This window comes from Rhinatrema bivittatum, chromosome 9 (assembly GCF_901001135.1).
Source record: "Rhinatrema bivittatum chromosome 9, aRhiBiv1.1, whole genome shotgun sequence".
Lineage (NCBI taxonomy): Eukaryota > Metazoa > Chordata > Amphibia > Gymnophiona > Rhinatrematidae > Rhinatrema > Rhinatrema bivittatum.
The window spans coordinates 182,255,728-182,281,844 of NC_042623.1; the positions used below are offsets into that span (position 1 = coordinate 182,255,728).

The 26,117-nt window shown below is 43.7% G+C and overlaps 1 protein-coding gene across 1 annotated transcript in view; it reads left to right on the forward strand.

Moving 5' to 3' along the window:
• Positions 1-19,187, forward strand: part of PSMD1 (proteasome 26S subunit, non-ATPase 1) — a 244,400-nt gene extending 225,213 nt beyond the window's left edge. The window contains 5 exon segments of the mRNA XM_029614980.1: positions 4,279-4,371; positions 5,446-5,532; positions 5,698-5,844; positions 18,405-18,590; positions 19,011-19,187. Of these exon segments, the coding sequence (XP_029470840.1) occupies positions 4,279-4,371; positions 5,446-5,532; positions 5,698-5,844; positions 18,405-18,551 (474 nt within the window). The 3' untranslated portion in view covers positions 18,552-18,590; positions 19,011-19,187.
• Positions 19,188-26,117: the final 6,930 nt, after the last annotated feature.

A 26,117-nucleotide genomic window follows, 5' to 3' on the forward strand; every position in this document is an offset into this window, starting at 1 on the left:
CCCAGACAAAAACTGCTTGATTACCTTCTATACCTATCCGAGGCTGACTCGAAAACCAACTCTGTCAGAGTTCATCTGAGAGCAGTTGGAGCATGCCACATGGTGTAGATGGTAAGCTCATCTCCGTATGGCTTATAGTTGTACACTTCATGTGGGATCTGCTTTAGTTGAAGACTCCCCAAGGCCCTCTCGCTGTGTCTTGAGACATCAATGTGATGCTCGCTCAGCTAATGAAAGCTCTTTTGATCTGCTGTGTTCCTGTGACCTGAAGTACCTGTCCTGGAAGGTCATATTTTTGGTGGCTGTCACCTCAGCACACAGGATCAGTGAGCTCTAGGCCTTAGTGACTTATCCACCTTACACTAAGTTTTTTCATGATGGGGTTGTCCTGCATATGCACCCTAAGTTCCTGCCTAAGATGGTGACGGATTTCCATCTTAACCAGTCAATCGTCCTGCCAACATTCTTTCCCAGACTGCATTTGCATCAAGGCAAATGAGCACTGCGCAGTTTGGACTGCAAGAGAGCCTTAGCCTTCTATTTAGAGTGGACAGAAGCCCATAGACAGTCCACACAATTTTTCATTTCTTTTGAAAGGAATAGATTGGGAGTTGTCATTGCCAAACAGACACTATCCAGTTGGCTAGCAGATTGTATCTCCTTCTGTTATACCTAGGCGGGGCTGCAGCTTGGGGTCATGTCCAGGCTCATTCTGTCACAGCCATGGCAATGTCAGTGGCCCACTTGTGAAGAGATCTGCAAGGCTGCAACATGGAGTTCTCTTCACACATTCATTCGCTTCTCTCTACTGTCTGGATAGAGATGGCCGATGTGACAGTAGCTTTGGCCAGTCTGTCCTCAGGAATCTCTTCGAGGTGTAGAACTCAACTCTCCCTGCCTAGGGCCCATGTTTGGGTTCAGGCTGTCTCCCCCTCTCTTACCAATAGCACTGGTATTGTGACCGTTGGCACCTAGTTAGGGGTCTGTTGGTCCCCTTTTGTGTTGGAGAGCAGCCTGTAGCTTGGTATTCACCCATGTGTGAGAACTACCATCCTGCTTGTCCCTGGAGACAGCAGAGTTGCTTACCTGTAACAGCTGTTCTCCTAGGACAGCAGGATGTTAGTCCTCATGAAACCCTCCCGCCACCCCATGGAGTTGGGTTTATCCTTATATTTTTTCCTTATTTTAATTCTATGTTATATGACTGAAGAGGGACCCTGTGGAATAGGGCATGCTGGAGATGCTCAGTGTGCCTAGTCCCAGAAACTTTGACATATGTTTTCCGTGCCGGGCTCCATGTGTGAGGAGAACACCTGTTACAGGTAAACTGTGCTTTTTATATTGAGCATTTTGCATTATTGGGAGCCAGTGTAAATCAGGATGGATGAGAAATGCTCTCTGCGATTTTTATCTGATATAAGTTCTGTCGTGGTGCCTCTACTCTCCCTATGTACACTAAATCACTGGGTGCTTTTATCTCCTCCTTTTGGTGTTCTTATGATGCCTCATGTTTTCTTTTCTTCTTCCTCCTTTCCTTATCTGGTTCTATTCTGCTTTCATGCTGTTTCTTAGCTATCTCATTATGGATGTGTTCACATTTCCTTCCAAAAGTGAAGTCCTGTGCTTTCCAGCAACTAGTTTGATTCCTGTCCTCATGCAGAATTCCTGTATGTTGATACTTTACTCCCCCTTTTCATCTGAATCTGCCAAACGTCCTTTCTCGATGCTCACACATCGTCCCTATGCTCTTCTCTTTGGACCCAGCTACAGTATCTGTAAGACTCGAACTTTTTTCCTTTTTGATCCCCAGTAATGACTCGTTCATACTGTTGTTCTCTCTCTCATTTCAATTGCTGTAACCGGTTTCCTTGCTCATCTTCCTAACTCGGTGTTTTATCTTCTTCAGCCCCTTCGAGTCTCTTCCATCGCCTCCTCGACTTTCTTACTTCACTTTGATGTTTCATTGCACTGGCTTCCAGTCAAACGTCATGCCAAATTGAAACTTTCAAAGGGTTTAAATGTCTAATTTCAGGAGTTAGGTGTCTAAATTGGACCTTTTGAAAATTGGCTAGGCCTGAGCATCCTAAATTTAGGAGGCTGTTTTCATTATGTACCTATAAGCACCTAAAGGTGGGCAGCTACAGGGACAGAGTGTTAGGTTCCCAGCACTGGGCACCTAAGTCTAAGCAAATTAATTGCAGGCATAAATTTAGAAGATTCTTCAACTGAGAATTTAGGCTGAAAATCTGTATACATTTAGTTGCCTTTATTTATTTATTTTTTATTTTTATATACCGGAATTCCTGTATACAATACAAATCAATCCGGTTTACAATAAACAATAAGTTACCCTGGTTGGGGCGGTCCGGCCTGGGCTTATTACAAGGAACACTGAAAAGTAACAATAAACCATTTAACATTTAACATTATTCGTATTTTGAAACAATACGTGTGTTCAACTTTTTACAAGGAACTTTGAATAGCGACACCGAACCACCAAATGCCATCGTATTCTGAAGATAGTTAGCGGATTAAACATTGTAAATTAACAGTTGGATAAAGATGATCCATGTTATGTGGATTGACTGGGTTAAGACCATGTGCATAATAGTTGCAGTGAGATGGGAACAAACTAGGAACAATTTATTCTAAGGGATACAAAGGAGTAATAATAAATAAGTATACAGTTATATAGAATATGATTAATGACTGTTAAATAAAATTGCGAGTAAGAAAGTATATAAATTAAGTATCTATGGTGTTAGTGACACGATGCAATGAATGGATCTGAAAAGAAGTCAGAGGAGGTGCCTAGTTACATTCTGGAAATTGGAAAGCTTGCCTGAAGAGCCAGGTTTTTAACTTTTTTTTTTAACTCTGGTAGACTGGGTTCGAGGCGTAGGTCTGGTGGGAGAGCATTCCATTGGTGTGGTCCCACAGTTGAGAGTGCTCTTTTTCTTAGTGTTGATTTAGCTGGAGCTGCGACTAAGGTGCCTTTGTAGGCGCTTCTGATGGGTCTGGAGGATAAGTGTGGACGAAGTTGAGTTTGTAGTGATATAGGTGCGACGTTGTGAATTGCTTTATGAATAATGGTTAAGGTTTTAAATAGGATTCTCTGTTTGATGGGTAGCCAGTGGAGGTTGCTCAAGATGGGGGTGATATGGTCTCTCTTATTAGTGTTAGTTAGGATTCTGGCTGCGGCGTTTTGTACCATCTGTAGAGGTTTGATGCTGTTGGAGGGGAGGCCAAGTAGGATTGCGTTGCAGTAATCGAGTTTAGAAAAAATAATGGATTGAAGAACGAGGCGAAAGTCATTGAAGTGCAGGAGTGGTTTTAGCTTTTTTAGGACTTGTAGTTTATAGAAGCAGTCCTTGGTGGTGGTGTTTATAAATTTTTTTAAGTTAAGTTGGTTGTCAAGCCATGCTCCTAGATTCCTGACGTCTGCAGAGAAGGACTGAGCTGTTTTTTAAAATTTACTCCAAGTGTTTCCACAGTTTGACATCCCCTCCCCCCCAACTACCACTTTGTCCCATCACCCTCACTTTGCTCTGAATCGCACTCCTTTGCACGCCCATATGAAGAAGGCTTGGTCTTGCTTTCTCCCTGCTCGTCCTCCTGACATTCAAGAGATCACTTGCTCTAAACTTAATTCACTTCTGTCCGTTGGCTCTTCTCAAACACAATTCCTGATGACTCCCTGTTTCATTCACCATATAACGTTTGTACTCTTCTGTAGTACTGTCTTTCATGTTTGTAGGATGTGGTAAAAAAGCTTTAAAGAAGGGTTCTGAGGAGGAAGTGTGAAGGTGCAACTGTTCTTCCTGCTTCTCTAGCCATGGGGTCACTGCCTTACTCTCTGGATTGTCAGCAGTTCTCAAAGCTTTGAAATCAGGAGACCCAGGCTCCAGTCGAACATCCATCTCTCCGTTTGTCCTTCAGCAGCTCACTCAAGCTGTGCTAAACAACTGCTAGACATTTCTATAGCGATGCTTGACACATGCAATGCTGTATAAACAACTGAACCTTGTATGTACAGCAATGTGCACAGACAAGTCTCAAAAAAAGAAACTGAAATAGTTACTGCTAGCTCTAAAGGTGCTGATAGGGTAATTGTCTTTTATTTATCTAAGTTTATTTTTTGTATTGATGTAATTTATTTTTGTACTGTATTTTTGTTGCTGATTTATTTTAATTTTTGTTGTACCCTGCTTAGGGGTGGCTTGATACAAACTAAGCAGGTATAAATGAAATAAATGAGGTGTATATCTTCCATTGCAGATGCCAAAAGTGCAGTACAGGTCCAACTGCAAGCCCTCCACCTTTGCCTACCCTGCGCCTCTGGAGGTCCCCAAGGAGAAAGAGAAGGAGAAGGTAGGTGTCACTGTAATAAATGTTTCATGGGCCCGAGCTCTGAGGATTCACCCCCTCATTACAGTGGGATAAGCACCGGCCTTACCGCAGCATGAAGGCAAGAGTGCTGTTGGTGCCTTCTGTAGTTTGGGGGTGAGGGGGGTGACATTGCTACTCCAGATCTGTCTGCAGTGTGCATCCAGCGGCACTTTGGCTGGTCTAGGTCTCCTGTCTGCAGTATGGGCCCAGAGAGTGCTTTGGCTGCTCCAGGTCTGCTTTCTGCAGTGTGGGACCAGGGGTGCTGTTGTTGCTCCAGATCTGCTCTCCACGGTATGGGTCCAAGGGTACTATTGCTACTGCAGGTCTGTATTCTCCAGGGAGGCTTAGGATTGAGTAGAGAGCCAGTGTGCACTACACATAGCAAAACTGGCTTGCATGTGTCACTGAACTAGCTTTGCCAGTGCTCCTCCCGTTTCATGATCACCCTGATACTTCATTGTCAGGAGGGCTGATCCCACGTACTGGCTGAGGCCTGGAAACAGATGTGGATTGTACTTTTTAACTTCTTTCTGTATCCTTTCCTGTCTGGTGTCAGCCCAGGAGTCTTAGTTATGTCAAACTAATCAGCCACTGCAGATTTAATAGGAGCGTGATCTGATTATAGCAGACAATCAGATCAGGGGGAGATTGCAGGATTTGGAGAGTCATTGATGGCTGTTTTGAAAGGAAATGGTAGCTGTTATTTGGGGGCAGAGAGAGGTAATGTTGTCTTCCTTGAACACAGTATTCTCGCTCCTCCTTTGGTGGTGCTGTGGGATCTAACTCTCTCTTTCGGACAGGAAATGAGACTGTCTCGTAAATAAATTTCCAGGAAAAAAAGCTTCCTCCTGGTCCAGAGAGCTGCATCGCTTCTTCAGAATTGAATGATGTGCTTAAAAAATAAAGAGATGCTATTGCTGGAAAATGTTTTACTCGAAGAATAAGTAAAATAGGCTGTGTACACCTCTGTCACTTCTGAAGTCAGAACAATATACTTTCTGTTTGCTAGAAAGCTGGCACAGGGCAAGAGCTAATGTTTGTGTGTGGTAATGTCAGGTTTCCACGGCTGTGCTGTCCATTACTGCAAAAGCCAAGAAGAAAGAGAAGGAGAAGGAGAAGAAAGAGGAAGAGAAAATGGAAGTGGTGAGTAGGGATGGACCTTGTGTGGTGCTGAAAACGCTGAACTCCAAGCAGCGAGCTGAAGAGCAGACAAGGCCGCACAGGACCACTGCATTCTTCTGCAGATTGCCGCCACGCTTTTACCCCAGACATTTACATTTCTCTGATTGATTTTGTACTATTTCTCAGGATGAGACAGAGAAAAAGGATGAGAAGGAAAAGAAAAAAGAACCTGAGCCGAACTTCCAGCTGCTGGAAAATCCAGCACGGGTCATGCCCGCCCAGCTGAAAGTCCTGAGCATGCCGGAGAGCTGCCGCTACCGCCCCTTCAAAACCGTGAGTATCCGTGCCCCCGCGGGGCTACTGACGACTTCATGTCAAGCGGAATAATTTGTGTGGTCAAGCAGCTTCTTGGGACAGAGGTGCTAAAACCATCACCACCACATTTACCCATGATGCCCATAAGCACCACCACCTTCGCCCATGGAACATGCGCACCACACTATGTGTCCAGGGGTGTGTTTACTGCTCCAGATGTGAAACCTGTCTCCGTAGATGTCATATCCATCAGTGGATGCTTGTAAGGATTTGTGGGAAAGAGGCAGAATTTCTTTGACCCACCCATAAAAAGTTGGAGGGGAGATAGTCACCTGTATGTCAGAGGAAATAGTTGAATTACTTCTTCCCAAATAATTTCCTTTCCTCTAGAAGAGTTAGGCCAGTTCATACAAATGGGTTGTGCACACCAACCAGCAGATAGAGATCAACAGACTTGCTGATTTCCCCCTTATATACTCCAGCACTGACATCAGCCTGTCGGTATACTTGTAAAAGGTAACTGTGGACAATTTAAATAACAACCAAACTCATGTCTTGAGACTTGGCATTCACAGCTATTTCATTTTTTTTCCTCAGCATTCGGGTACGAGTGGGTTATGCACCTCTGCCGCACATGGAGACTGAGCAAAAGCTGATGTCACAGCTATATAGTCCCACCTCGACATCAGCCTGCCAGTATTCTCCATCTCCAGCAGATTGTGGGCATGCATTTCCCTTAGGGGGATTGCCTGCGAGTTTAAAAAAAAAAAATAAATAAATAAAGAAGTTGGAAAGGAGAAATCTATGTAGCACTGCTTGCCTCCTGAGGTGATACTGTGCGGTCCTTCCCTCAGAGTGCCTCAGTCTGATAACCTTGACTGGCGTGGACCTAAATTCCAATTAGTGGTTGCAGGCCAAGAGAGGCTCAGCGATGAAGGCTTTAGCCTTCTTCCCCCTGTAGCCAGGACCATTCCTGCTCTCCGCCAGGGAGGGCTGAGCTCAGGTAAAAGAATTTGTGACTTGTAGACAGCAGGAGAAGGGTCTGTTTGCTCAGCGTTCAGCTGTCCTGCTCACGTCTCTGGGGAGTTCTTTGAAGTGAGGAGAGTGCAGGCATGGCGGGCTGAGCAGCTGTTTGGCTAGGCCCCGCTTCCAGGCTTCTCCCATTTTGGCACGCGGTAGGCCGTGAAGTACTTTAGCACGCTTTTTTACTACAGACTGTGGCACGCGCTTGCGTGTCCATGTGTGCGTGCAATTGGGTGATCTTCCTTCTGGACGCACATCTTATGCGCCCAGGTTAGACGTCTATCCTGGGCATCCAGTTTGGGTGTCAGTAGGACGAGCAGCATGGGCATGTGGGCTTGGACGCACGTTGTAATGACGACAGAAAAAGACCAAAATGATCCATCTAGTCTGCCCAGCAAGCTTCCCAAGGTAGTAACTGCCGCTCCATGCAGCTTATTCCCATGTTTCTCTTAAGGATAGTAACATTTTTGGTGTGTCCATATTATGCGCACTTGTATGTGTAGGAAAGCTAGGCATGAACCTTCATTGGGCTGTGCACTTATAGCATGGCGCTTGCGACGAAGAAACCTAAGCACCTATCTGTCTATGCTGCCTGCCACATCAGAGCCATTCAGCCGGAGCTTTCTTTAAGCCTGTGTTAGCGCTGCCTGGATGCTTGGGGAGATTTGCCTCCTTCCAATTTTGCCAACGATGGTCCATCTCCTCGGTCTGGGGAGTGGGATCAAGGGAGACACTGCAGGGGTGTCTCCTCCCCTGATTGGTCCACGGGTCGAGTCCTCAGGGGATACTGACTCCACAGGATGTCAGGTTTGGTCCTGTGAGGTCTGGAATGGACCTGGCCTTCTTTTCCTGAGTGGAATTCTTTCAGGGATTGCAGACACTTCTACAGGGCCAGTCTGCTGAAGCGGCAGCTCCTACTAAGGTAGGTCCAGGTGCTCCGAATGCTCCTCTGCCTCTCTTCACGGTCAAGCGCTGTAGCACAGTGCAATCTGACAGAGCTTGAATGAGGTGGATCAGGATGATACCGATGACGACTGTGGGGGTTCTCCTGGTGAGGAAGGAGATATTCCCCCAGATTTGGAGCCATATAGAATTCTTCAACGTTTCTTTCAGAGAAATGAGTTGCTGGGTCTGATATCTCAGACCCTGAAGACCCTCAGAGTGGCTGAGCCTGACTCCTTAGGGAAGCAAAAGAAGAATCTTATTTTGGTCACCCTGCGCAAGGCTTCTTGTTTTTCCTCTCGGATACAATTCAGGAATTGATTGATCTGGAATGGAAAGCGCCAGATATGTCCTTTAAAGGAGGATGCGTCTTAGCTGGCTTATATCCCTTGGATCCACAGGCCAGAGAGCATTTCCGTTTCCCTAAGGTAGATGCCTTGGTGTGTTCTGTCATGAAACCTACCACCATCCTAGTAGAGGGTGGTGCAGCTCTGAAGGATGCTCAGGATTGGAGGATTGAGGCTATCCTAAAGCAAGCCTTTGAGGCACTGCAATGAACTTGTAAATTGCTTCTTGTTGTGCCTTGGTAGCTCGGGCTACCTTGCGACTTTGTCAAGAGTCTGGTAGAGTTGGGTCCATTTTAAGGCCTATGGTAGAATCGGGGGCTGCCTTCTTGTCTGATGTGGGCTGTGACTTAGTATGCAAAGCCACTAGAGGAGCTGCTTCAGTTAGTGCAGCCAGGCAACAACTGTGGCTGCGCAGTTGGTCCATAGATAATATTTCAAAGTCCAATCTGATTAAGCTGCCTTTCAAAGGCTTGCTTTTGTTTGGTAGTGAATTGGAAAAAATGGCAAGTAAATGGGGAGAGACCCCAGGTCCCACATTTGCTGCAGGATAAGAAACCAGTTTCCAGGACTTATCGGGCAGGTGGCCGCTCTCGAGACTTCCGGTATTTTCAGCCTTAAAGGGGAAGTTCTTCCCAGAGATCCCGTCCCTTCCGCAAATCTCAGTCCTTTCATCCCCCTGTCCTCGAAAGGATACAGGGTCCAGAGGCAGAGCCCTTCAGTCTTTCCAGTGAAGGTTTGAGGGCTTACCTGGTGATGCCGGAGATAAGTGGACCCAGATTACTTTGGATCAATGGGTTCTCGAAGTGGTTCGGAACAGCTATGCTCTAGAATTTCTTTGCATTCCTTCAGATGCCTTCATGGTCTTTCCATGCAACTCCCCTCAGAAGAGAATAGAAGTGATAGTGACATTACAACTGCTGTTGATTCTGAAAGCAGTGATCCTGCAAAATACAGGCCAATAGTCCATCTATTTTATTGTGCCCAAGAAGGAAGGGTTGTTTCGGCCCATACTGGATCTCAAGAGCTTCAGCCGACATCTAGAGTCATGCATTTCAGGATAGAAATGGTGCTCTCTTTCATAATGGTGGTTCAAGCAGGGGAGTACCTCACATCTCTGGATCTGACGGAGGCCTATCTGCCTGTTCCTATTCAGTAAGAACATCAGTGGTTCCTCAGATTTGCCATCCTGGATAGTCATTACCATTTTCAGGCCTTGCCTTTCGGACTAGCCACAACACCCAGGACCTTTTCCAAAGTCATGGTAGTGGCAGCGGTGATCCTTCGTGAGGAGGGCATTCTAGTTCACCCCTGTCTGGATGACTGGTTGATTCGAGCCAAGACATCGGAAGAGTCTTTATACTTCCTGCAGAATGGTTTCCTTGCTACAAGAACTAGGCTGAGTGGTGAATCTGGCCAAGAGCAATTTGCAGCCATCTCAGACCCTGGAGTATCTCGCAGTTTGATTTGGTACAAGGCAGGGTATAGTGTTTCTGCCAGAGTCTCAGATCCATTCATTGATGCTGCTCATTCTGATCCCTGCAGAACTCTGCTCATTTGACAGTGTTCTTATCTGCAGGTTCTGGAGTTGATGGCTGCACATTGTGCCCTTGCCCAGTGGTTCCCTGGGCAAGGGCACATATGCACCCTTTTCAGCATGCCTTGCTCTTCTGATGGAGTCTACAGTCGCAGAAGTATGTGGTGAAGCAGCTCCTTCCATTAGAGGTGAAATCCCAGTTGAACTGGTGGTTACACACACATCTCAGGAAGGTAATTTCCCTGATGATGCCGGATTAGTTGATAACACACGACAGATGCAAGCCGCCAGGGCTTGAGGGCTCACTGTTAGGCGTTGGTGGTGCAAGGCGCTGGAATGCAGTGGAACATCAACAGACTGGAGACTTGAGCAGTTCAGTTGGTGTGCCTGTGGTTTGCCAAGCAGTTAGAGGTTTCGGGCGGTCCAGATATTGTCAGACAGTGTGAACAGTGGCTTACATCAATCATCAAGGTGGAACCAAGAGCAACAGGTATCTGAGGAGGTAGATGTGCTAATGGTATGGGCGGAGCAGCATCTCCTAAGCATATCCACCTCTTACATTGCCGGAAAGAACAATATCAGAGCTGATTTCCTCAGCAGGAGAAGCTTGGACCCAGGAGAATGGGAGCCAGCAGACAAGCCCTTTCACCTACTGGTGGACTGCTAGGGCCTACCGGATCTAGACCTGTTGGCAAACTTCAACAACACGAAAGTTCCATGCTTCTACAGTCACAGGCGGGACCCAAAAGCGGTGGGGTGGCCACATAGCACCCTGATGTATACATTCCTGCCTTGGCTTTTGATAGGAGGCTGCAAGTCCAACCAACACCGTCTTTTTAGCGGCTCCGGATTGGGCTCGAAGGCCGTGGTATGCCGATATCCAGAGACTTCTGGTGGGCAACTCCCTCCGGCTAACATCTCGGATGGATCTGTTATTTCTGGGGCCCATTTTACTCGAGGATCTGGGTCAGTTCTGTCATGGCTTGGCCATTGAAAGGGCTTGGCTTTTAAAGCTCAGTTATTTGCCTTCTGTAATTTCCACTCTTCTGGCCTGGAAATTTTCTACTTCTCTAGTTTACATTAGAGTTTGAAGTGTCTTTGAGGCCTGGTGTTCTGAGTGAGATATTCAAATACTCAAGGTGGATATTCCTTTGATTTTGGAACTTTTACAGGATGGCTTGCTTAAGGATTTGGCCCTTAATACCGTGAAGGTTCAAGTTGTGGCACTGGCTTGTTATAGGGAAAGAGTCAATGGAGTGCCTTTGTCTTTCCATCTGGATGTGTTCCATTTCTTGCGGGGAGTTAAATATCTTCGTCCCCTGTTGCGGCTTCTGGTGCCTTTGTGGGACCTTAACTTGGTCCTTTTGTGTTATTGGCAGGTCCAACTTTTCGTACTCTTTCCTTAAGGCTGCTTACTTTGAAGATAGTTTTTCTTTTTTTGTCATTGATTGCTGTTTGATCTTCTATAAACTTTCAGCATATTTACTACAAAGCATTCTCAAAACTGACATTCAAGTTACAATCTACAGTATAGCCTCCCCTGACCCTCCCCCCCCCCAACCCTTACATCAAATATCCCATAGTCCTTTATTCCTCAGCTATAATTAAGAGATTACTATCATCATATTTTGCAATGGAAGGACCCCAGAAAAACACTGTATACATTATAAAGTCTTGATTTAAACAATCCTACACATACCACAGTATGTAAACTGAACACCAACACTTATGCGATTTTGTGCCTTCTCAAAATTATGATAGTTATAAGGTAAGATTCAGAATTCACTGTAACAATTGAAGAGTTAGGATATCACATAATCCCAAACTGAGCATTAGCACCAATCAGGAGTCACCTGACAGAAGGTACAGTCATAATTACTTATAACAAATTCAATGCTTTCTTCAGATGTTTTTCAAAAAGAAAATGTCCTACTCTTAGAAAGACAATTATAATTCAAGCTAGTATCATTATATTCAATTATCTTCATTTGCTCCTATAGTTATATTATACTGTCCATATGTGTTCCTGTGATCTTCGTCTGAGAGCCTCGTTTCACCCTAATACTTAGGGCTTCTTCAGGGACATTGCTCTATTATATTTTCCATACATATCTTGATTTGTTGCTTCAATTATAAAGTCTAGCCCGTGTGTTCACACTGAATGGTCCACTGTATGGTGGTGTTTTATTTCAATGTCGACTTGACTGCGTTCCTCTGTTTTGTATACTTAGAGCTTCCAGCTAATCAAATATCTTTGTAAATTGTATTCAGACATTTCTTTGTAAATTGTATTCAGACATCTTACTGAATACAATTTACAAAGAAATTTGATTAGCTGGAAGCTCTAAGTATACAAAACAGAGGAACACAGTCAAGTCGACATTGAAATAATACAACACCATACAGTGTGAACACATGGGCTAGACTTTATAATTGAAGCAACAAATCAAGATATGTATGGAAAATATAATAGAGCGATGTCCCTGAAGAAACCCTAAGTATTAGGGTGAAATGAGGCTCTCGGACGAAGATCACAGGAACACATATGGACAGCATAATATAACTATAGGAGCAAATGAAGATAACTGAATATAATGATACTAGCTTGAATTATAATTGTCTTTCTAAGAGTAGGAAATTTTCTTTTTGAAAAACATCTGAAGAAAGCATTGAATTTGTTATAAGTAATTATGACTGTACCTACGCAAAGCAAGTTTTAGGATTTTCATATTTTATGTGAAGGATGAATGTTGAATGTGTGGAATACATGTATGGTATGATTCAAGTGATTGAAGGGTAAAGCATGATTGGGTGATTTTTAGTAACTAGATATAACTAGTACAGGAAATATAGGGAAGGGTCCACGTATGTAATAGAGTTTGTGTGAAAAAATTGGTGGCAACAATTTGTTGATGATAAAAAGATAATGCAGCATGGATAAATTGCCTAAGGACCTCTGATTTAGTATATAGTGTCAACTTTAGGTGGGCACACACACGGGAAATTTCAGGATGCAGGGTCTCTGGACAAATCAAAGTCACTATCAAATCAATTTGCTGGAATTCAGTGATATGCTTAGCCTTACCAGGTTTTTGGCACATTCTCAAGGGGGAAAAGCATAATGATTCAAACCAAAAATCAGGTAGCCATGTTCTATGTGAAGAAGCAGGGAGGATCATGGATTTTCTGCCAGAAACCTTGCATTTATGGCAGTGGGCAATCCTCAACCAAGTGACACTCCAGACATATTACCTACCAGGTATTCAGAGTACAGTAGCAGACAAGCTCAGCATAATTTTCTGCCCACACAAATGGTCATTATACCAAGACATAGCCAACCACCTTTTCGAGACATGAGGTTGGCTGTGAATCGATCTATTTACGTCAGCAAAATTGAAAACTGGACCAATTCTGCTCTGTCTAGCTGAGTTAAATGTAAGACATTGATAAGACAGGCTAAGAGAGAATTTGAAAAGAAGTTGGCCGTAGAGGCAAAAACTCACAGTAAAAACTTTTAAAAATATATCTGAAGCAGAAAGCCTGTGAGGGAGTCAGTTGGACTGTTAGATGATCAAGGGGTTAAAAGGGCAGTTAGAGAAGATAAGGCCATCGCGGAAAGATTAAATGATTTTTTTGCTTCAGTGTTTACTGAAGAGGATGTTGCGGAGATACCCGTATCAGAGCAGGTTTTCATGGGTGATAATTCAGATGGACTGAACCAAATCATGGTGAACCTAGAAGATGTGGTAGGCCTGATTGACAAACTGAAGAGTAGTAAATCACCTAGACCAGATGGTATACACCCCAGGGTTCTGAAGGAACTCAAAAAAGAAATTTAAGACCTCTTAGTAAAAATTTGTAATCTGTCATTAACATCATCCATTGTACCTGAAGACTGGAGGGTGGCTAATGTAACCCCAATATTTGAAAAGGGCTTCACGGGTGATCCAGGAAACTACAGACTTCAGTGCCAGAAAAATAGTGGAAAGTGTTCTAAATATCAAAATCACAGAACATATAGAAAGACATGGTTTAATGGAACAAAGTCAGCATGGCTTTACCCAAGGCAAGTCTTGCCTCACAAATCTGCTTCACTTTTTTGAAGGAGTTAATAAACATGTAGATAAAGGTGAACCGGTAGATGTAGTATATTTGGATTTTCAGAAGGCGTTTGACAAAGTTCCTCATGAGAGGCTTCTAGGAAAAGTAAAAAGTCATGGGATAGGTGGCGATGTCCTTTCGTGGATCACAAACTGGCTAAAAGACAGGAAACAAAGAGTAGGATTAAATTGACAATTTTCTCAGTGGAAGGGAGTGGGCAGTGGAGTGCCTCAGGGATCTGTATTGGGACCCGTACTTTTCAATATATTTATAAATGATCTGGAAAGACATACGACAAGTGAGGTAATCGAATTTGCAGATGATACAAAATTGTTCAGAGTAGTTAAATCACAAGCAGATTGTGATAACTTGCAGGAAGACCTTCTGAGACCGGAAAATTGGGCATCAAATTGGCAGATGAAATTTAATGTGGATAAGTGCAAGGTGATGCATATAGGGAAAAATAACCCACGCTATAGTTACACAATGTTAGGTTCCTTATTAGGAGATACCACCCAAGAAAGAGATCTAGGCATCATAGTGGATAACACATTGAAATCATCGGTTCAGTGTGCTGCGGCAGTCAAAAAAGCAAACAGAATGTTGGGAATTATTAGAAAGGGAATGGTGAATAAAACAGAAAATGTCATAATGCCTCTGTATCGCTCCATGGTGAGACCGCACCTTGAATACTGTGTACAGTTCTGGTCGCCGCATCTCAAAAAAGATAGTTGCGATGGAGAAGGTACAGAGAAGGGCGACCAAAATGATAAAGGGGATGAAACAGCTCCCCTATGAGGAAAGACTAAAGAGGTTAGGACTGTTCAGCTTGGAGAAGAGACGGCTGAGGTGGGGGGGGGGGGGATATGATGGAGGTGTTTAAAATCATGAGAGGTCTAGAACAGGTAGATGTGAATCTGTTATTTACTCTTTCGAATGATAGAAATAGTAGGGAGCACTCCTTGAAGTTAGCATGTGGCACATTTAAAACTAATTGGAGAAAGTTCTTTTTCACTCAACACACAATTAAACTCTGGAATTCATTGCCAGAGGATGTGGTTAGTGCAGTTAGTATAGCTGTGTTTAAAAAAGGATTGGATAAGTTCTTGGAGGAGAAGTCCATTACCTGCTATTAATTGAGTTGACTTAGAGAATAGCCACTGCCATTATTAGCAACAGTAGCATGAAATAGACTTAGTTTTTGGGTACTTGCCAGGTTCTTATGGCCTGGATTGACCACTGTTGGAAGCAGGATGCTGGGCTTGATGGACCCTTGGTCTGACCCAGTATGGCATGTTCTTATGAGTACCCTCTGGACAGCTCCAGATGCCTTTCTAACCTTGGAACACAGGCCTTGTGTATGCTTTTCTTCTGATACCACTTATATCATGAACAATCTAAAAACTGTGAGAGCAGGCCACCATGATCCTTGTCACACCAACATGGCTGAGACAAGAATGGTATCCATATCTCATTCAGCTGTCCTCGAAGACCCCAGTCCATCTAGGGCAGTGGTTCTCAACCCTGTCCTGGGGACCCCCCCAGCCAGTCGGGTTTTCAGGATATCCACAATGAATATGCATGAGAGAAAATTTGCATGTTATGGAGGCAGTGTATGCATATTTTCTCTCATGCATATTCATTGTGGATATCCTGAAAACCCGACTGGCTGAGGGGGTCCCCAGGACAGGGTTGAGAACCACTGATCTAGGGGGCGACCTCTCTTCTTTCCCAAGAAGACTGTGCTCTACTACAGCCCATGTTACCATTCCTGATGGTATGGATGTTGAATATGCAGTCTTAAAACAGTGGTCCCTTTCAGAACCAATCCAAGAAGTGCTTCCTTCAGCAAGAAAATCATCTACAAGATGCAGCTATTTCTTCAAATAGAAACGCTATTCATCTTGGTGTCATTCTCATCACATTGAGCCCTTTAATTGTAGTCCAAGACTTTTGTTATCCTATCTTCATTCTCTGGAACAGTCTGAGCTCGCAGTAGCTTCAGTATGAGTGCATCTCTGTGCTATTGCGGCTTATCCACACATAGCAAAAAAATATCTGTATACCCTCTCATATTCAGATTCATGAAAGGTTTATTGCGTATACATCCTCTGGTTAAAAAAAACCACTGGTGACTTGGGATATTAATTTAGTCCTGACTACCTTTATGCAACTTCCTTTTGAACCGCTAGATTTGGCTCTGAAATATTTGACATTTCTGTTCTTGGTGGCTATTACTTCCACTCAACGGGTAAGTGAACTGCAAGCTCTAGTTCGCTACCCACCCTTTTTCATGATAAAGTAATGCTTAAAATGCATCCAAAATTCCTGCTGAAAGTAGTTTCTGAGTTCCATTTAAACCAGTAAATTGTTCTTCCTACATTTTCCCCAAAGCCTCATGCACATGAAGGGGAAAAAAACACTTTACACATTGGACTGTAAAAGAGCTCTGGTGTATTACAAGCACTGTATACAACCTCACAGAAAAGCATCTCAATTCTTCATTTTGTACAATCCCAAGCTTGGGAGTAAGTATAACAAAAAACCTCTTTCCAACTGGATTATAAATTGCATTCAACATTGCTATTCAGCGGCTGGACTTGATCTCACTAAACCCGTCAAGGCTCACCAGGTACGAAAAATTGCTTCCTCCATTGCATACCTCAGAGAAGTTGCAATTGAGGACATTTGTAAAGCAGCTACCTGTCGTCGGTGCACAGCTTTAGCTCACATTATTGTCTGGATTTACTAGCCTCCGCAGATAGTGCAGTGGGAAAACAGTATTGCACCATCTCATCCACTAATAGTCTGCTATGCATGTGGAGTCTAAGTTGCCTAAAACGTCTCTGCTGCAATCCTCAGCTTGGGACTCCCCGCAGATCATGGCTAATTCAGCCCTGCTTAGATGGAAAAAAAGCAAGTTTGCTTACTGTAAATGGTGTTTTCCATAGATAGCGGGATGAATTAGACATGAGATACCCACCCTCCTCCCTGGACAGCAGCCTATCAGCTCTGAGACATACTGAAGAGACTCTAAAACAACGCCCACACTGGAACTCCCACACATGCTCAGTAGAGCTCAACGTTCTACTAGCTTGGAAAGACAGATCCATCCAGTGCCATCTGATGTCACTCAGATCATGGCTAATTCATCCTGCTATCTACAGAAAATACTGTTTATGGTAATTTAGATGAGCAAGAAGACTGCTCACCTTGTAAAAATGTTGCTAGCAGTAATTTTGTTATGGGTTTGACAGTTGCTTGGTTTTGATTGTAGATATGAGAGTAAGCTGCACAGAACAGCAGTTACTGCCATAAGAAGTTTGCTGTGCAGCCTGGATGGACCGTTTGGTCTTTTTCTGCCGTCATTACTATGTTACTATTTGTTACTTTTGAAGCAAGGCCCACCCCACACAGAGCTATGCTGAAGCCTTCCAACGAGTAAGTCCACAGAATAGGATACATGTCCACCATCTGCTGGAGACGAAGAATACTAGCAAGGTTGATGTTAGCACAGGAGTATATAAGGGTGACATCAGCGATTCTGCTGATCTGTCTCCATCTGCTAGTTGGCGTACATAACTCATTTGTATGGACTGGCCTTGACTGGATGAAGCGGAAGTGTCTCAACTCTTACTGATATGTTAGGTGATTTTATTTTAATACCAAAAATTGGATTTGAAAGCAGACCAAGATGTGCGTAGGGGTTTGGAACTAATCATTCCCAGAGGATATCTCAAACTGAGTTTAATGTAATCACAAACTATTTGCTGAAAATTAAGTTTAAGAACCTTTCATAAAATATAAAAGAGACTTAATTATGAAAGAGGAAATAAAACCCTTGAATGTGGAAGTAAATGAAGCTGGAGTATTGTAAACAAGATAAAACTACAGATCTTAGGAGTGTTTGTGTGTGTGTGTGTGTGAGGCTATGGAGGGAAGTGACTACACCTCAGGGCAGGGAGAAATGCCTGCTAATGCCTGTGTGTGTGGCTCAGGGTGAGGAGGGAGCGCTGCTAATGCTAGTGTAGCTTAGGACAAGGGGAAGGAATATAGGTGTTTAGAAATAAATGAACTGTGCCTGTGGGTGTGACTCAGGGCAGGGGGTAGAGCCTGCTGGTGCCTTTGTGTGCGGCTCAGGGTGAGGTGATAGCCCCTGCTAATGCCTGGGAGGCGAGGGGGACGTGCCTGCTAATGCCTCTGTGCATTTGTGGCTCGGAGCAGGAAGACGATGCTGCTAATGCCTGTGCTCAGGGATTGGGGAAGTCCCTGTGGGTGTTTGGGGTGAGGGGATGTTTCTGCTGTCTTTGTGTGCATCTGTTCTGTGTTTTCCAGCTCTTATCTGCTCAGGTTACTGTAGACTTACCGACTTGATGAACGTAGATGATAAAGCTCGAGCTATGCTCTTTTCTTAACTGTAGTCCAGTAACCATGCCCACCTTTGATTCAGTTTTAATGCTACAGAAAATAAATGAAGCGGCTGCAGTAGGAGCTCTGAGATCTCAGAGCAGTCGTGCGTGAGGGATCTAGAGTTCACCTGTGGCACCGGGAGAGGCTGGGAGCCCATTCACACCACTTGATGGTCCCCTCTCCAGTGGCAGCACCTGCTGACTCTTTCCCCTGTTTCACAGCTCTCCATCGGAGGAATCATCATTCTGAAGGACACCAGCGAAGAAGAGGAGCAGCTGGTGGAGCCAGTGGCTGCTCATGGGCCGAAGATCGAGGAGGAGGAGCAAGAGCCGGAAGCCCCGGAACCCTTTGAGTACATGGACGACTAGAATGCAGAGGTGCATCCTGTCCTGGAGCACGAGCTTCAGGTAAGCCTCCTGCAAACATTTCACCCACGCCAGGGCTGCGTATGAGGTTCCTGCTTCACACAGCACCTTTCCCAGGCGAGGTCACAGTGGCTGGGGCACGGTGGGATTGGTATTCCCTCTTTCCAGTGCAGTTCTTGGGGCGGCGCTGTACAACTGGAGGTGATGACAATGCAGGGCAGTCCCAAGGGGGAGGTCCTGTGTAGCGGGCGGTGCCAGCATTGCAGGGCAGTACAAGGGGTGTAGCCACTGTCCTTTGAATTAAACTTTAAACTGAGGGACCTATTTGTGCCATGGGATTCTGGGAGTGAGTGGAGGAGATTCCATGTTCTACCCTAGACGTGTCTTGCTCCAGAGCTGTTTAGGACAAGCAGTGGTTGAAAGTTGCTGTTTTAATGTCTGCCGTTTCTCTTTTTTCCTCAGGATGCCTGCCGTTTAGTGACCGCTGCGCCTGGTGCACTTGTCCTTGTACAAGGAGCTTGCCGTTTTTGCCCTGCCGTGACTCCACCTGCAGTTTCTCCCCGTGTATCGGCCCAAGCGACCTTGTTATAGTTAATGTAACCTTTCATGACTTGGTTTTCAAATAAATCTATAAACCAAGCAGAAAGAGAATGAATCTATTTCTATTGCTCATTTTCTGTGAAGGTTTCTTCTCACGCTTCCCCCCCCCTCCCCCACTCTTAATATTTCAGCATTTATATACTGCCCTAAGCCAGGATGCTGCATACAGGTAAGTCCCTTCCTCAGAGAGCTTACAATCTAAGTAGGTAACTGATGCCCTGTTTAAAGAGGCATTGATTCTCATAAGTCACAAAAAATCATGAGAATCAGATTTTGACTTGACAGGGTTTGAGTATGCGGTATGTGCAGTCTCGGCCTTCATGCACTCCACCAGTTTTACCCAATTAAAACTTCCTATGTCCAGCTGGTGCTTGGTGGATGAGTGACGGGGGGATTATAGCGTGCTGGAGTGCTGCTGCTACTATTATTACTGTCCATTTTTAAGGTGCTACAAGACACATCCACCAATGGACAGTGGGCTGCTACTCTGTATATTTTAGAGCACGAGTGGTTTGAATGGTTTCCTGCAGTCCAACATTTACATTGAAATAATTTTCAAGCTAAGGTTTAATCGTGAAGAAGTGAGGGGTGTTGTTGGCCCTGCACCAGGAAGTACAGTGGGTAGAGAAGATGGGCCTCAGGATCCTGATCTGCTGTCAAGTCTGTGTCTCTTTACAGAGAATTCTCACCTGACAAAACCATTCGAGGTCAATATCCAGCAGTATGGCGAGTGGGCAATTTATCCTGCTAAAGTTAGCTGGCTAAGTAGTCAGTGCTATTCAGTGGACCTACTGCCTATCAGGTGCTCTGTTAAATATAGCAGGATAAAGCTATTCCAGCTAACTTTAGCACTGTTCTGTGGCTTGATTGACTCTGAATGCAACTAACTGAATATTCAAGTTAGCTAGATAAGTTATCTGCTAACCTAACTCCACCCCGGAGTGCCTTCAATTTATCCGGCTAACTTTCATCTTTAAATAGTTACTTGGATGCGTTCGAGTGACAGGAAATTTAAAACCTGTGGTTTACCCACCTAAATCCCAAATTTAGCTGCACGAACCATCTGAATATTGACTGCTCTGTACAGAATTCTGGAGGTGGTGCCTGTATCTTCCTGCCTCTGAGATGGCCATTCCCTCTCTCCCATACACCACCTCCACAGAGTTTGGCCAGAAGTTCTCCTCACTGTGTCCCTGCAGTCCTGTAATCAGACTTTACCATCACTTTGTCCACACAGGGTGTGATTTGTGACACACTTACCTCCATGACATCCTCCAATAAAAATATTACCAGAAGGTAAAAGTCCACTCATGTCACAATCTGATCACCACTGGGTATTAAGGTAATACACAGAACAGTCCTAATGCACTGTGTTTTCTGATCGTCCTTGTGCCTGTGCTCATCAGTGTGCTGTCTCATTCTACTTTGAGCAGGATGCCACCTCTCCAACCCCTCAGCAATGCTCTTGACTTTTCACCCCATGTTAGAGCAGCCCATTGTTTCTGTGTCCAGAACTGCATGGGAAGTTAATTGCACATTGTACAGAGCTCATACTGTTCTTGCCCCTTGAGCCCTTTGCACTACTTGACTCTTGGACAATTGTTATCGTTGGAATTTCCTGGATGAATAAACATTTACAGACACAACCACAGTGATGTCACTACTACAGACTTGCAGAGTTCTTGCCCTTGTCCATCTCAGAAAGTCACATCCATGACTAATCATGCCTCTCTTGAAGGACTTAGATAACCTTTGGCAAGAGTCTTTGATGTAGCTCTTTATTCATATTAACTGTGTAGATAAGACATAACATCCATCAGATTTAGCCATCTGCTGCTGACTCCAGAAAAGCCAATGACTGATGCATAGGAAGACTAAGAGCAGATGCACATCCACCCAATTTAGTGTCCCAACACGAACCAAACAATGTGCTATTCATGGGGCATTTACCTCTGTCAGCTCATTAACTAATTGGAAACATCCTGTACATTTCTGGCCTCCTCCCTCATGGCACCAGACTTTTCTGAGCACCACAGGAACAAGAAATTGAGCTACAAGTTGCTGTGTGCTTCTTCAAACTTTATGTATATGGGAACCAATCAGCCGGAGGTGCCATAGTCACCAAATCATTTGTGGCCATTGCCAATCAGAACAGCTCATTTTCCTTTGCAAAGGAGAGGACAGGGCCCCGTGAGGGATTTGTATAACACCCCATTTTAAATGTGTTTTTGTAATATTTTTCCATGAATGGATGACCCACACAACATAGAGATGGCTGCACAATATTGTCAGGATACACCAGGTGTTAGCTCCCTACCTTGTACATTAAGTAGATACCCTAAATCCTCTCCACTCATTAAGACTGCACTGAAAGGTAAGTAAAACACACCTGCCTTTGTCACAATCTTGTAGCTTTTCCAATCTCAATCTCTTTCAGGGCACCTTGGAACATCTTCCTTTTTGCTTGATAAAAAGTAGCATTCTCAGAGGACAAGCAAGATGGTAGTCCTCACACATGGGTGACTTCATTGGTTGGAGCCCCGGTCTGGAACTTTGATCTCAAAGATTCTAAAATTTTCAAACATGCCCTACTGAGCATGTGTAGCTGCAGTCATCAATCACCCTGCCCCCTAGACAGAGTCCCTCAGTCTTTTTTTATTTTTTTTTTCCGCAGAGCCATGTGGTTCACGGTATTTAGCTTTGCTCTCTCCTCACAGTTTTTGTAAGTGGGGTTTTTTTTTTAGAGCTACAGCTGGTTTTTTAGGATAATGCATAAGCGTTGGCAAGTTAAATGTAAGACATTGATAAGACAGGCTAAGAGAGAATCTGAAAAGAAGTTGGCCCTAGAGGCAAAAACTCACAGTAAAATCTTTTTTAAATATATCCAAAGCAGAAAGCCAGTGAGGTAGTCAGTTGGACCATTAGATGATCGAGGTGTTAAAGGGGCACTTAGAGAAGATAAGGCCATCGTGGAAAGCTTAAATGATTTCTTTGCTTCTGTGTTTACTGAAGAGGATGTTGGGGAGGTACCTGTTCTGGAGAAGGTTTTCATGGGTAATTATTCAGATGGACTGAACCAAATCACGGTGAACCTAGAAGGTGTGGTAGGCCTGATTGACAAACTGAAGAATAGTAAATCACCTGGACCAGATGGTAAACACCACAGGATTTTGAAGGAACTCAAAAATGAAATTTCAGACCTCTTAGTAAAAATTTGTAACATATCATTAAAATCATCCATTGTACCTGAAGACTGGAGGGTGGCTAATGTAATCCCAATATTTAAAATGGGCTCCAGGGGCGATCCGGGAAACTACAGACCAGTTAGCCTGACTTCAGTGCCAGGAAAAATAGTGGAAAGTGTTCTAAATGTCGAAATCACAGAACATATAGAAAGACGTGGTTTAATGGAACAAAGTCAACATGGCTTTACCCAAGTCAGGTCTTGCCTCACAAATCTGCTTCACTTTTTTGAAGGAGTTAATAAACATGTAGATAAAGGTGAACCGGTAGATGTATATTTGGATTTTCAGAAGGCGTTTCACAAAGTTCCTCATGAGAGGCTTCTAGGAAAAGTAAAAAGACATGGGATAGGTAGTGATGTCCTTTCGTGGATTACAGACTGGCTAAAAGACAGGAAACAGAGAGTAGGATTAAATGGACAATTTTCTCAGTGGAAGCGATTGGGCAGTGGAGTGCCTCAGGGATCTGTATTGGGACCCATACTTTTCAATATATTTATAAATGATCTGGAAAGGAATACCACGAGTGAGGTAATCAAATTTGCAGATGATACAAAATTATTCAGAGAAGTTAAATCACAAGCGGATTGTGATAAATTGCAGGAAGACCTTGTGAAACTGGAAAATTGGGCATCCAAATGGCAGATGAAATTTAATGTGGATAAGATGCATATAGGGAAAAATATCCCATGCTATAGTTACTCGATATTAGGTTCCATATCAGGAGCTACCACCTAAGAAAGAGATCTAGGCGTCATAGTGGAAACCACATTGAAATCGTCGGTTCAGTGTGCTGCGGCAGTCAAAAAAGCAAACAATGTTGGGAATTATTAGAAATGGAATGGTGAATAAAACAGAAAATGTCATAATGCCTCTGTATCGCTCCATGGTGAGACCGCACACTGAATACTGTGTACAATTCTGGTCGCCATATCTCAAAAAAGATATAGTTGCTATGGAGAAGGTACAGAGAAGGGCTACCAAAATGATAAAGGGTATGGAACAGCTCCCCTATGAGAAAAGACTAAAGAGGTTAGTACTTTTCAGAAGAGACTGCTGAGGGGGGATATGATAGAGATGCTTAAAATCATGAGAGGTCTAGAATGGGTAAATGTGAATCGGTTATTTACTCTTTCAGATACTAGGAGGACTCCATGAAGTTAGCATGTGGCACATTTAAAACTAATCGGTGAAAGGTATTTTTCACTCAACACACAATTAAACTCTGGAATTCATTGCCAGAGGATGTGGTTAGTGCAGTTAGTATAGCTGTGTTTAAAAAAGGATTGGATAAGTTCTTGGAGGAGAAGTCCATTACCTGCTATTAATTAAATTGACTTAGAAAATAGCCACTGCTATTACTAGCAACTGTAACATGGGTTAGACTTAGTTTTTGTGTACTTGCCAGGTTCTTATGGCCTGAATTGGCCTCTGTTGAAGACAGGATGCTGGGCTTGATGGACCCTTGGTCTGACCCAATATGATATATTCTTATGTTCTTACCTTACAGTAATTTTATTTTTTTCTTTTCCTCTTCTTTCCACTGTCTACCAGCTGCATGGCAAGCCATAGTCGCTGTGCAGCCTGGCAGCGTCTAATAGTATCCCTTTTTAAATAAATACTGCTCCTGCAGTTTAGTATTTGTGCCCTCCCCTTGCTCTGTTTTTTTTTTTTTTTGTTTGTTTTTGTTTTTTTACTTTCAGAAGGTACTGGCAAGACTGACAGAATGCAGTCCGTGAGTGATCCGCATAGGCCGCTGAGTCTGGGGACTTGCTTGAGTTCTACCCGGGCAAGAGTTCCATGTTTCACCGATTGAACAGCATCAACAGAGGCTCAGAGAATGAAGAGATCAAGGACCATGCCCACATTCAAAGAGTCTCCACAGACAGGAGCCCTGGATGACGTGCCTCATGAGAGGCTTCTAAGAAAACTAAAAAGTCATGGGATAGGAGGTGATGTCCTTTCGTGGATTACAAACTGTTTAAAAGACAGGAAACAGAGAGTAGGATTAAATGGTCAATTTTCTCAGTGGAAAAGGATAGTGGAGTGCCTCAGGGATCTGTACTTGGACTGGTGCTTTTCACTATATATATAAATGATCTGGAAAGGAATACGACGAGTGAGGTTATCAAATTTGCGGATGATACAAAATTATTCAGAGTAGTTAAATCACAAGCGCATTGTGATACAATACGGGAGAACCTTGCAAGACTGGAAGATTGGGCATCCAAATGGCAGATGAAATTTAATGTGGACAAGTGCAAGGTGTTGCATATAGGGAAAAATAGCCCATGCTATAGTTACACGATGTTAGGTTCCATATTAAGGGCTACCACCCTGGAAAAATATCTAGGCATCATAGTGGATAATACTTTAAAATCGGCTCAGTGTGCTGCAGCAGTCAAAAAAACAAACAGAATGTTAGGAATTATTAGGAAGGGAATGGTTAATAAAATGGAAAATGTCATAATCCCTCTATCACTCCATGGTGAGACCACACATTGAATACTGTGTACAATTCTGGTCGCCGCATCTCAAAAAAGATATCGTTGCGATGGAGAAGGTTCAGAGAAAGGTGACCAAAATGATAAAGGGGATGGAACAGCTCCCCTATGAGGAAAGGCTGAAGAGGTTAGGGCTGTTCAGCTTGGAGAAGAGACGGCTGAGGGGGGGATATGATAGAGGTCTATAAGATCATGAGAGGTCATGAACGAGTAGATGTGAATCGGTTATTTACACTTTCGAATAGTAGAAGGACTAGGGGGCATTCCATGAAGTTAGCAAGTAGCACATTTAAGACTAATCTGAGAAAAATGGTGTTGCCCCTGTTAATCGCAAATAACCAGATGGGATTTGTTAGAGGGAGGGCTGCAGGCATTCACATCATCAAACTCTTAATGGCCATGAAGATGTGCCAGATCAATCAGACTCCAGCGCTTGCAATAGGCTTAGATTCTGAAAAAGTATTCAACTGGGTTTTGTGGTCATACTTCTCCATCTTGGAGAGATATTGCTTGCAAGGAACCATTTTGCAATATATTTGGCTATTGTTTCAAGACCCAGTCTCTATTATTTCCAACGGCTGTCAGTCAGGAGAGGTTCACTTACAACAAGGAGTAAGACAGGGTTGTCCCTTGACCCCTTTTCTATACATTCTTTCTATTAATCCTCTATTGAGAAAAATCAAAATCCATCCAGACATCCAAGGCATCAGCGGTTTTTTAAGACTGCAGCCTTCGCAGATGACGGTCTGGTATTTCTCACTAATCTGCAAAAGTCCTTGTCTGTCTTACTAACTATACAAGCGCAATTTGGTAAGTTCTCAGGTCTAAAAATTAACCAATACAAATCGGAGGCTATTGATATCGGTGATACAGTATGCCCTGGGTGGAGGGGGGGATTTTCCCTTGACATGGGTATCCGATTTTATGAGAGATCTGGGAGTTAAAATTCCACTAAATCTCAATGTTTTTTATACTGCAAACATTACACCTCTAATGGAAGGCATGACAAAAGCTATCACCCTCTAGAGAAACCTCCCCCTATCCCTAATGGGGAAGATCCATTTGATAAAGATGATGATCCTCCCCAAATGGCTCTATATCTGCCAGATGGCTCCTTCGTGATTGAACAACCAAGACTATAAAGCAGTAGAGAAGCTGTTGCATACTTTTTTCTGGAAAGAAGGTAGGGCAAGAATTGCCATGAAGAGACTTATAAAACCATT